The 11,752-nt window shown below is 38.4% G+C and overlaps 2 protein-coding genes across 2 annotated transcripts; both read right to left on the bottom strand.

Annotated features, from left to right (window-relative positions):
- Window positions 1–36: 36 nt before the first annotated feature.
- On the bottom strand, window positions 37–3,855 carry ftr87 (finTRIM family, member 87; the record flags this gene model as incomplete). Its single annotated transcript, XM_079451802.1, has 7 exons — window positions 37–629; window positions 985–1,038; window positions 1,127–1,189; window positions 1,681–1,840; window positions 2,755–2,988; window positions 3,121–3,207; window positions 3,280–3,855. 7 exons carry the CDS (start codon window positions 3,853–3,855, stop codon window positions 91–93), a joined length of 1,713 nt encoding a protein of 570 aa, XP_079307928.1. The 3' UTR covers window positions 37–90.
- Window positions 3,856–5,256: 1,401 nt separating this feature from the next.
- ftr67 (finTRIM family, member 67) lies at window positions 5,257–11,584 on the bottom strand. The gene is made up of 7 exons (XM_079451803.1): window positions 10,927–11,584; window positions 10,720–10,815; window positions 7,124–7,357; window positions 6,465–6,618; window positions 6,295–6,354; window positions 6,002–6,094; window positions 5,257–5,754 (listed from the first exon to the last, which is right to left on the bottom strand). Exons 1-7 carry the CDS (start codon window positions 11,515–11,517, stop codon window positions 5,699–5,701), a joined length of 1,284 nt encoding a protein of 427 aa, XP_079307929.1. The 5' UTR covers window positions 11,518–11,584; the 3' UTR covers window positions 5,257–5,698.
- Between the last annotated feature and the right edge of the window lie 168 nt (window positions 11,585–11,752).

The raw sequence follows: 11,752 nt of genomic DNA, 5'->3' as shown, positions 1-11,752 counted from the left end.
ACCCACGATGTGAGGGCAGCTTTACCTTTTTCGAAGCCATTCTGTAAAATTATAAATAAAAACACAAAATTTGTTTAATATGCTGCAAAGCTAAATGTTTTGACAGAGTTTTAAAGTGGAACCCAATCCAACCCAGAATCCGGGGTATAGCGGCTGTGTGAAGGTGGTCTGCTCTCGATGCAGTAACGTCATGGAGTCGTCTTCCATAGAAACGCTATAGAAGGCTAAATGCCCAGCCGTGTGATCCAGAAACACCCCGACTCTCTCTGGCACCGGGGTGTGTATTTCTATCCTAGACTTGCTGTGCTGGAACGAACACACGGAATCCGAAAACTCTAAACTCCAGGATTTGGAATTGTGTCCCAGTTTGCGGTCCGTATTCCCGCCGGCTCTGGGAATCCCTTTGTAGGAGATTCCGATGGATACTCCTCCATTGCCTCCCCACTCCATCTCCCAGTAAGAGCGTCTGGCCAGACCCTCGGCACACAGGACCTGAGCCCAGCTGTCGAACCTCTCAGGGTGATCCGGGTATGACTGCGGCTCGAGTTCTGTCGTGACCTCTTTGTTTTCAGAAGAAAGATGGAGGAAGGAGTTTGCAGTGTTGGGGTCTAATGTTAAATCACAGCTGTCTATTGATAAGAGAATTAGTTTGTTTATGGTCGGAACATTGAGTAATGTGTTTGTAAAGGAATTATTGCTTTATAATTTTCTTTGTTCTATTAAATACAAAAGAAGATATTTTGAAGAATGTAGAAAAGCGAACGGTTCTGGGGCACTTTTGACTACCATCGTCATTTTGTCCAAGAACTGTTTGGTTACAAGTATTCTTCCAAATATCTTTCTCCGTGTTCAATATTTATAGATTTGTACAGATTTTTGGGGGTGAACCCCCTTTAATTTAACCCATCATTTGGGCGACCTAACCATAAGAGTGTTTTTATGGTATTCTTGCATTAGTGGGGAAGGATACAAAATCAGGCTTACATTGTAAGAAGTCTCCTCTGGTCTTGGGTTTAGTTTGTTGTAAATGTTTATGTGCTGGAAAAGTTGAGTGAGTTTAGATTAAATGTGTCTTTGATCATGAACCTGTGTAAACAGGTGAGCTGATGTAGTAGGAAGAGAGTACCTGGTTCAATGTTCACCGCTGAACTCTGAGTGTTTTCAGATGACTGCTCATGATCTTCATCGACTGTAAATATAAATGAATCGCGTGTGAGTGTATATTATCACAGGTGTTTGTGTATCAACACGGTTAGTGTTTGTTATTCAAAAGCATTTTTGCGATGTGAAAATCTCAATTTGAATAAATGAAATATTCAGATTTACTACATTTGTAGAAATAATTGACGTATTTTTGGATGCATTTTTTCATTTAATAGGTAAAGTTGGGCTAATTTGTGAAATGTCTTAAGCATATTTTATGTATTTTTAATGCACCAATAAACACAACGTTAGCCGACCATTGTGCTGTAGAAAACCAAGTTCCAAAATGTAACAATTGCAACATCATTTTATGACTCAAATGCCATATTAACAGTCTTCAACTTTTACAATCATGTACAGAGGTGGCAAATGAAATCTGACCGAAACGTTTAAATGTCTTGCAATGTGATTCAGTATTGTTGAAATGAATAGACCAAAATTCAGTTTAATGTTAAGGAATCAAAATGTACAACTCACCCACTTCTGAGATCCTCGCTGTCTCTCTATCACACACGTCATTCACTTTTTCTCGCAGTTCTGCGAGAGCTTTTCTCAATATTAGCAAAGAGAAGTACGGGTGGACGTCAATGCTGGGTCGAACCCCGATATCAGAAGGAGCACAGAGGCTCTGACAGTGCTACACATATGAAGGCAAAACAGCTGTGAACAGAAGGTAACCAATCCACACCTTGATCTCCTATTAAGAATGATCTTTTCTTTTCTCTAACAGTCCAACCCTTACGAAAAAGCAGTTTATTCAAGTGTAATTTATGTACTTAGAAACACAAAAATTACATTATGGTATACTTTAAGTGACAGTTCTGTTTCTCTCCAAAGACTCCCATAAATGTATTTGGCAGTGTATAGAATATCTTAAGCACAAATAAACCGAATCGATTATGTTTCAAAACAACACCGTTAGATGACCATATTCATGTTGGATTTTTACAAAAGTAAATACGTCACTTGAACGAAGAAATGTATGTAGATGGATGTCAATATACTTTTTTGTGTGTACTGAACAAAATTCGTCCGCAGCGTTTTGCGAACAAGCATTATTTTGACTCCAAAACTTAAAAAAGGACGAAAGCTCAACAAAAAGAAAATTTCCCAGCATGCATAGTGTCATATTTAGTTTGGTTTTGAATCCAATTTAAAAAAAGGATTTAGTGTTTACTAACTTAATTTATGCCGTTGATAGAAATGATAAGTTGCCTGTTGTTTTTAGTTATTTTAGTTGTTTTATAATGAATGATGGTTCATAAACGTCACCACGATTGATGTTTGTGTTTCTGGTGTTGAGGTGCATGATCCCGAATGCTCCTGCGCCTTAAAGGGGCTCCAACACAAACTGCTTGAGCAGCTTCTGAGCTGATGTTTATAGTGTAAATAAAATAAAACAAGAAAACTTAGTCATTTGAGATAGATGGACTTAAATCCATAGTTAAGAGAGGAGTTGAGATAAACTTGATCAAAAGTTGAGTAAACAATAAAAAGTGATGGGAAACAGGTGTCACGTTTGTTTGTTGTTGTGTGACTCATAATCTTTACCTGTAGGAAATAGACGTGATCATCGGTGTTTGAGAGCTTCTCTAAAGCGGCCTCCTCTCTCCGTTGTTCAGCGATCTGTCGATTCAATCGCTCTAGAAGCTTCTCGGTCTGGCCTAAAGCCTTCCTCTCCTCACCTCTGATCGTTTCTTTCACCTCGGAGTGTTTCTTTTCAACGGAGCGCAGCAGTCTGACGAAGATCTTCTCGCTGTCTTCTTCAACCGCTTGTGAAGAACGCTGTGTCAATACAGAAGGGATACGGGTCAGTAAAGCAGAACCTAATGTCGGGTAAACATGGACAAAGCGTCTCTTTATCTCTGTTTGATTTCAATATAATGTCCAATCTTGCCTCGTCACTTAAAACAATACCTTGATGTATTTCTCAATGTCTCTGATCTCCTTTTCTCTATCCTTACACCTTTGCTTTGACTTCTTCCCCGCTTCCTCCAGCCGTTCCTGTTTGAAAAACAAGTCAGATGCTGTCGATCTGAATATGTTTCAAAATGAATCACAGATCTGTTCTGGTACCTGTTTCTCTATTCTTTCCTCCATCACCGAAACGACGTCGTGCCCCTTATGCCCTTCCTTCAAGCACGAGCTACAAACGCACCGTTGGTCGGTCCGGCAGTAAACTTCCTTTAGTTTATTGTGACGTGAACAGATTCTTTTCTGCGGCTGTCTCGTGACTTCAGCGAGCTGGTGGGTTCTCCCCCGGTTCCTTTCGTTGTGGGCTCTCAGGTGGATTTCACAGTACGATGTCTGACATTTCACACAGAACACAACAGCTCTGTGTTTCTTTCCCGCGCAAACGTCGCACTCGCCGTCCGCCGCCTTGCTGCGGCTATCCTGAACTTCAGATCTTCTCAGTTTCTCTACGAGATCAGCTAACATGGTGTTTCTGGAGAGCGCAGGTCTGGGGCTGAAGGTCCGTCTGCATTGAGGACAGCTGTAGTCCTCTTTCAAATCACATTTTCTCCAGTAACCTTTAATGCACTCCATACAGTAGCTGTGACCACACGGTATAGTGACCGGCTCCCACAACACGTCCAGGCACACCGAACAGCAGAACTGCTCTTTGTCCACAGAGATGTTTGTGCCTGCCATTTTTCCCCACAACTGTGGTTAAAAGCGAGTGAAACGAAAGGTGGCCACTGAGACGGGACGGACACAATAGAGGGTTTGTGTGTAAAGCGGGCGTGGGCATTGTGCAGGTAGACACTTATCAGGTTTCAATGCAAAACAGCCTGAAGCAGCCAATCGCACAAAAGAAATCTGGGGGACAATGTAGGTTTAAGCTCGCTTCACCTGCAACAGATATTATATAAATGGCATATTGGGTCGTATGTATATAAAGTTATCAAAACTACAAGATTTTTGTATTATTTTTGTCCGAATAAGATTCCCGTAAACGTGTTGCTCACTAAGATTATTTTGTCGACTGTATTTCAACACTCAAGTACCTCAACTTTGCAAACCTATTTTAACATTTAACAAGGGTTTGAATGTTCCCAGCCCGCCTTGCAGCATAAACGTTATGAGGGTTCCATGATTGAAATGGATTACGGTTTCTGCTCTTGTTTTTCTCGTAGTTCACGTTTAATTGAATAATATTTGTCGATTTGTCAGGATTGAACGGAGTTGATGTCTGAGTGCATGTGCGAGCGTCACAGTGCATTTAACAGAATACTATTTAAAACAAGTGGAAGAGAAAAAATGATTTTATAATCATCTGGGTGTGTTTGGTGTGTAAATGTATTTCAACTCTTTCACGGAGTTCACTAGGATCACACGTTGATATCTGAAAATGTGTTGAAGAAAAGGTCAAATCTTATAGAAACACACACAATTAAAAACAAATAAAAGTAATGACTGAGGTTATTATAAAGTCATGCATTAAAGGGTTAACTTCATATTTTGAGTTGGGTTGAAAAAACGTTTGTAACACTAGGTGCAAAGCTTTTAAATGTATAAAATGACATTTTTGTACATTTTCATGATTTTGGTGATCTTTATTGTTGTGTTTCAACGTTATATTGAGGTCTAAAGCCCTTCAACTATTGCATTGTGTATATCAACATAAATTGTTCCTGACATGAAATAGAGAGATTATGGCTTTCTACCAAATATTACTATTTTAAATGGATTAGAATTAGATTTTATGATGAAATTGGTGTGTCCAAGTTCTACTGAAATAATCTGTATGAACAATGAGTGCATTGCATTATGGGATACAGGAGTGTGCGCATTGGTAAGTGCACGTTGTAGATCATAAAAGTATTGTTGAAAAGACGTTCGTGAGCAGGAAGTTATGAAATTCATTTTTGTTCTCATCAAGACTGATTTGTTGTAAATTCCCCCACAGCACAAATGACGGTGACGATGTCGTCTTGCAGCCTTTAGCACTAATAAAATGTGAAACCAGAGAGAAATTCAAACAAAACACCCATACATCACACACTGAAGAAACGGTGTAAATTTCAAAGTACAATTCCAGAGCCATTAAACTGTATGAATGAACCTTTATTTTGTGTATGGTATGAAAAATATTTAGCATCCTAATTTTTTTAAATACTAGCAATGAAATATTGTTCATGGCTCTGACAGAGCTAAAACCTAAACAACATTAAAACCTCTGTAAATACACAGACATAATAGCAATAAAGGAATATCGCAGATGTGAAATTCCATACTATACAGTATGCATGATTATTACTTAAGAAAATACTTATATCTGCACATAACCAGTCTTAGAGTTTGAAATATCACACAGACTTGCCCTCGAAGCAAATACTTGTAGGAGACCAGAAAATGTATACGTTTGTGAATACATCATCTTTCAGTTTATACAATGTTAAAATGTACATTTTCCCAAAAATAAACCATCTTGGGCATCTATAGCGTTCCTCCATCACATTCTGATCAGGCGTCTTTTTGCCTGGTCTTAAAGCTACCTTCTCCTCCTGCGCGGCTGTAGTCTCTGTCGAGAACCTGCCGTTCGAGCTCCTGAAAAGGAAGGAAAGTATTAAAAGACAATTGTTTACTGTATACAGTTGTAGATTCATTCATTGCATATATTTATATGATTAAAAATGATCAAACTACCTCAGACATGGGACATTAAAATCATTAAAAAGCACAAGTAATCTCAAAAAGGAGAATTTGAAAAATGTACACACAGCCTTCTTCAAACTCAACCATTCTTTCATTTGGAGCAAAGCTCAACATGTAATGTTTTTTTTCGGATACTCACCATAAGATGACAATGAAAACCCTCCAAACGTGGGGACAGAGAAGGTAAAAGGGATCGGTGCCTCCTGGCCAAGGTTCGGAGGTGTTTCTGTGGCTATGAAATAAATGTTTGCAACTTAAATATTTTCACATGTAATTATTCAAATGCATTATATGATAAAATCACATAAGAATAATTTACATTTTAAATCATTCAATGTTGATCTATACAGTCAGTGTATGATTCGGGACTACATGCATGATGTTGTGGGAAATATATATTTTTAATTACAATTTATAATAACAAACTCTTACCGGCGTTTGACTCCCAGTCTGTCTTCGGTTTCATGGGTTGAATAATAATAACATCATTCACTGAAAATCACAGCAAAACAATGGCTTCAAATGTCTTGTTTAAAATGTTATTTAACCTGCATTCCTCATGCACATTTTTTTCAGGCAGCTTTACATAAAACACAGTCTACCTTTCTCAGAGATGTTCATAAATCCGCCCTGGCACACGTCTTCTAAGAGAGCCTGGACCTCAGACAGCGCCGCCACTACCTGTCTGAAGTTTGGGTCCGATTCGATATTTGGCACATCTACAGGCACAGGATGATCACACAGAGACCTGCAACTCTGAAAAATAACACAAGACAGAATAATTCCCAAACTGAAAGATATTATGAAATAAGAAACACAAGAACACAACTGATATTGGTTTGAGGGAACCAAAGGCAGAATCAAACTCCGCCCCTACATATCATGACAGATTTAAGCGTAGAACGATGCAAACTCAAACTTCTGTTACTTTCTATAAATCCTTTGAAGATTTTACACTATCACAGATCAGGATAGCCAAATTTTACAGACATTGAAAAAAGGACCATTCTTGCTTCAGGGCACAAATGCTCAGATTAAAAGAGGTCGTTCAGCCAAGTGGAAAATGTGGTTATCGTTTATTCACCTTCAAACCCGACCTGTTCAAAAAGGACAAAGTTTGTGGTGCTAGTGATCCGGGCTGGCGCCAGAAATATTCTAGATTGAAATCTCCCAAAATATGATTCATAAGCATCACAGTGTGATCTGAAGAGCAGGTTTTTCCAAAAGAATGATGTTGTTTCAATAATCAAACAAACGTTACCTGGAGGAAGGTGATGTGATCCTCTGTCTGAGAGAGCCCTTCTATTTCAGCATGTTTTTTCTTTAACTCCGTTATCTCTTGTTCCAGCTGTTGAAGAACCGTTTCGGCCTGACTCACAGCCGCCCTTTCGTGACCTCGGATCAGATCTTTCACCTCGGTTCGCCGTCGCTCGATGGAGCAGACCAGCTCTGTGAAAATACGCTCGCTCTCTTCAAGAGCGGCATGTGCTGAATGCTGTGAAGATACAAAACATGACACATGAGTGCGTTAGATACATCAGAAAACTCTTAATAAGAATTTGTCGTAGTTTGACATACAGGCGTCCGTTCCAAATGTTCATTCAATCAGCATTTCTAGATGTATTGTGGTCATTGCAGTCCAATGTCTGTTGGACTTTTCCTAAATCCATGTACAAATATGACTGTCATGTACTGTTCACTTAAAAGTGAATATGTACTTGTTTTCTTTGCAGTATTTGAGGTTTGAAAGAATACAGAGCATCTTTTCTGTTATTTTCACCGGTTTCTCGCGTTTTTATTTTCCCATGGCAAAATTTGTAGTCAGTAACGTAATCCCTTAGATTACACATTTGTTGTAATGTAATCGGACTACTTTTTGATTACGTTTAGATAGTGTCTGTTTTATCTTTACCTTGTGTATCTGTGTCCACAACCCTTTTCTTGTTCAATTTTAAAACATTAAAATGTAATAAAATTATATTAAATACTAGACGTTAGTCAAATGCCTTTATACTGAATGACTGCAATACAACAGCACATCTTGTCACAATAAAAATAGATCAATATCAATGTAAATGAGTCTAATATTCATGCAGTGATGGGCAAAACAAAAACTATACAGATAGCAGTCTAACAATAAGCTTATAATCTAAACTATAAGCCTTTGTCTACATAATTTAGATTCATAAATACCTGCCACAATAATATTTTTTGCTAATAGCAAATGTAAATATTCACTACAGAAAGACTGGATTACACATGACAGTTACACACAATCACAACAACAAAATCAAGTTATGAAAGATTCAATTTATCACCCGCCTGTGCTTCTTATTACCTTGAAAATCCAATATAAACTACAGGGAATATCAACATTTTCACATGCATTACCTTTATGAACCATGTTTTTAAAATACATGATTTATTGTGAATGCTGGCCGTCGACAATTCAACAGAAAAAATCTATTTGGATTTATGACTAATGCAGTTTCGCAATGAATGTTGTGATTCGTACTAATCGTGCAAATCAAAGAATCATGTTTACTAGATTGTGAAGATTAACACTGTTCTTGAACAATACATAGGATTGAATATGTAATGCAATCTGTGAAATGTAATCCGTAATAATAAAATAGTAATCGTTACAGATTACGGGTATTTTAAAATGTAACGTAATTAAACTACAAGTACTTGATTTTTGGAATCCGATGATGTAATCCAGATAACAAGTTATCAGTTACTACCCAGCTCTGCATATAAATATATAATGTATATATATGAGAGTTTGGTTCCAAAATGAGATAACTCAGTTTTTAGAATTAAAACTCTCAAACTGCAGTTGTTTTGTTTCGATTTAAGCCATAATAACTCAAAAATACAGCTAAACAATAACAATGGTACCACAATAAAAAACATTATTTTTGTTAAATTGTCAAATCTAAATTTGGAACCAAACTGAAAATTAGGATGCTAAATATTTAGTAAAGTTTCATTTATGCAGTTTGATTGATCTGGAATTTTACTGTGGAATCGACTATATATTAAACATATATATATAAATAGTAAATGCAGAAAAACTGAAAATGGTCTTTGAACCATTTAATAATTTTATAAAAAAGTACTTATGAATAAATAAATAAATACTTATATTACAATTAGAATCTTGATCTTGTGATCTTGAACATGAGATCATGCAAATGTGGCTTTGGTCTATACTGCGGATGCACCGATAGGATTTTTTGGGCGACACAGATTTGAACAAACTATACTTTAAACCAATTCTGATATTAGTACTGTACTTTATTTGAACCTCTGTCCTTAAAATCATCACTGTTATAAATGATCAAAGTTCATATGACTAGCTAGTAGGGCTGGGCGATAAATCGATTTTATCGATTAACTCGAATTTGACGTTTAGGGCGATTTTTTTTAATGAAAATCGGTTTTCTCTTTAACTTCTACGACCGACGCTCCCGAGTGTTCACACCAAACGCGAGTTGCGCGAATAAAACGCGCTATTCGCGAGTAGTTGGACGCTTGAACATTTTGATTTTACTCGCTTCATTCACGCGTGTAATTCGCGCCATTTGCGCGTGTAATTCGCGCCATTCGTAAGTGAAATACGCATCATGGGAGGGGCTTCTGGCAAGCGGCTCGCGTCTAATTGCGACATGGATTTTGTTGAGAGGGTAGCGGCACACCCAGACACTGATCCACTGCAGTGGTGGAAGCGTCACGAACCAAACTTCCCAAGGCTCAGTAATCTGGCCAAAAAACACTTGTCTGTCCCTGCTACAAGTGCCCCATCAGATAGGCTTTTCAGTGTGGGAGAGGGCATTGTTACATGTAACCGGGCATGCCTCAAGCCAGAGGTAGTAGTAGACAGGCTTGTCTTCCTGCCTAAAAATGTGTAAATGAAGAATGTTGAAACTAAAGTAATGGATGTAGATGTTTCATTTTGTTTACAATTTCAGGGATTCAGGAAAACTGTTTAAAGTTTTGTTTGCACTTTATGAATACCACGGCTGTATGTATTTTTGTACAATCTAATTTAGTCATTTTTGCCACATTTATTTGACCAAAAAGGGACACAATTAAATTATTTTTTCATATTTTAAGTTATTTTGAAGGTGCATTGTGTCACTGTAAGTTTGAGGTTATTAGAAAACTGATAAGCTACATTTTCACTGTTTACAATGGCAGGGCCTGCCATCTCGTTTATAAGCATGTTTTAAGGCTTGTTTCCTGTTACACTTATCCCCCAATGGGAAATTTAGATTAAACAGCATAAAGGAAAATCAGAACAAAATAAAGAGTACATTTGTTTTGAGCAATTTCTTTGTCAGTTGTAGTTTGTTTTTAAATAGAAAAAATAAATCGATTAAAATCGAAAATCGGGTTTGTTGTGAAAAAATCGGAGATTTTTTTTTTAAGCCATATCGCCCAGCCCTACTAGCTAGTGTATTGCTGCATCATCAACCATTAAACAACATGGATTAGATTCTACACAACAGACGAACATTATAAAATCACAAAGATGAAAACTTGATATAAATACAATAACATGACAGTATTCACAGGTCATCTTTTTGTAAAAGGTTTTCTGTTTTTTTCTCCTACCCAGAGCAAAACGTTGGACGAAGAGTTGATTTGTTTCATGGTTGGGTGAAATATGAAAATTTTCTAGGTTCATTCACACCAATGGTTGGGTTTGTCCATGTTTCACCCCACCATGACTTGAGCATTTTATAGACTGTAGTTTTTACTACACCTGAAGAATCAAAGGTTTGATTCCAACAAAGTTCAACAAAGAACAGAGTTTTTGTTGGAAAAACACACAAAACACATCAGACTCACAGTGAGCGTGTGTGTAGCTTGTCTCAGATCTGCCAACTCCTTTTCTCTCTCCTGAATCCTTTCCTGTGAAATCCTCTGTATCTCTGCCAGAGCGTTCTGCCAAAAACAACTTACTTCGTCAAAATATATATTTTCTGATTCGTATCATGCTTCAAACAACTTAATCATCTGTTTAAAATCGTACACATCATACGGCTCACAATTTACCTTTTTCTCATGCATCTCCTTTGCTGCCAGAACCGTGTCATGCCCTTTGTGTTCATCCGTTAAACAAAGGTGACAAATACATTGCTGATCCGTGCGACAGAAAACCTCCAGCAGTTTTTCATGCTGACGGCACAGCTGCTCCCGTATGTTCCTGGAAGGAGAAACCAGTCTGTGTTTCTGGAAGGCAGGGGACTCGAAGTGAGCTTGTATGTGGCTCTCACAATAAGATGCCAGGCAGACCAGACACGATTTGAAGGCTTTGTTTTTCTTCCCAGAGCAGACGTCACACTCCACGTCCCCTGCCTCGGCGTGGGTCGTTTCTGAGGGTGCGGCGTGTAGTCCCGTCTTCTTCAGCTTCTCCACAACGTCAGCCAGCATGGTGTTCCTACCCAGAAAGGGTCTGGGCGCAAAAGTCTGCCTGCATTGAGGACACCCATAAATACCCAGATTGTCGTCCTGGTCCCAGTAGCCTTTAATGCAGCCTTTACAATAACTGTGTCCACACGGAATGGTCACGGGATCCTTCAGAACATCCAGACAGATGGAACAGTTGAACTGGTCGTGCTCCAGGAAAACCCCAGCCTGCGCCATTTTAAAAGCTTGCAGTCCGCCCGAGCCTGTGTGAAGCAGGCAGACAGGCTTTGTTTATGCAGGAAGTGAGAGTCATGTGACCATGAGCTGTGACAGGAGGGGGAGGGGCGGACCGATGCCTTGCACAACAGCTGAGCAGATAGAGAGATATCTGCAGTGTGTGGTGTAAGCAAGTTTACAGCATGACATACAGAAAGTGAAATATTAGGTGAATGGCACACAGAATATTTCGACA

The sequence above is a fragment of the Barbatula barbatula genome (assembly GCF_947034865.1).
Source record: "Barbatula barbatula genome assembly, chromosome: 3".
In the NCBI taxonomy this organism is placed as follows: Eukaryota; Metazoa; Chordata; class Actinopteri; order Cypriniformes; family Nemacheilidae; genus Barbatula; species Barbatula barbatula.
Note: the sequence above shows the minus strand (reverse complement) of the source record. Positions and strands in the feature narration are given on the sequence as shown.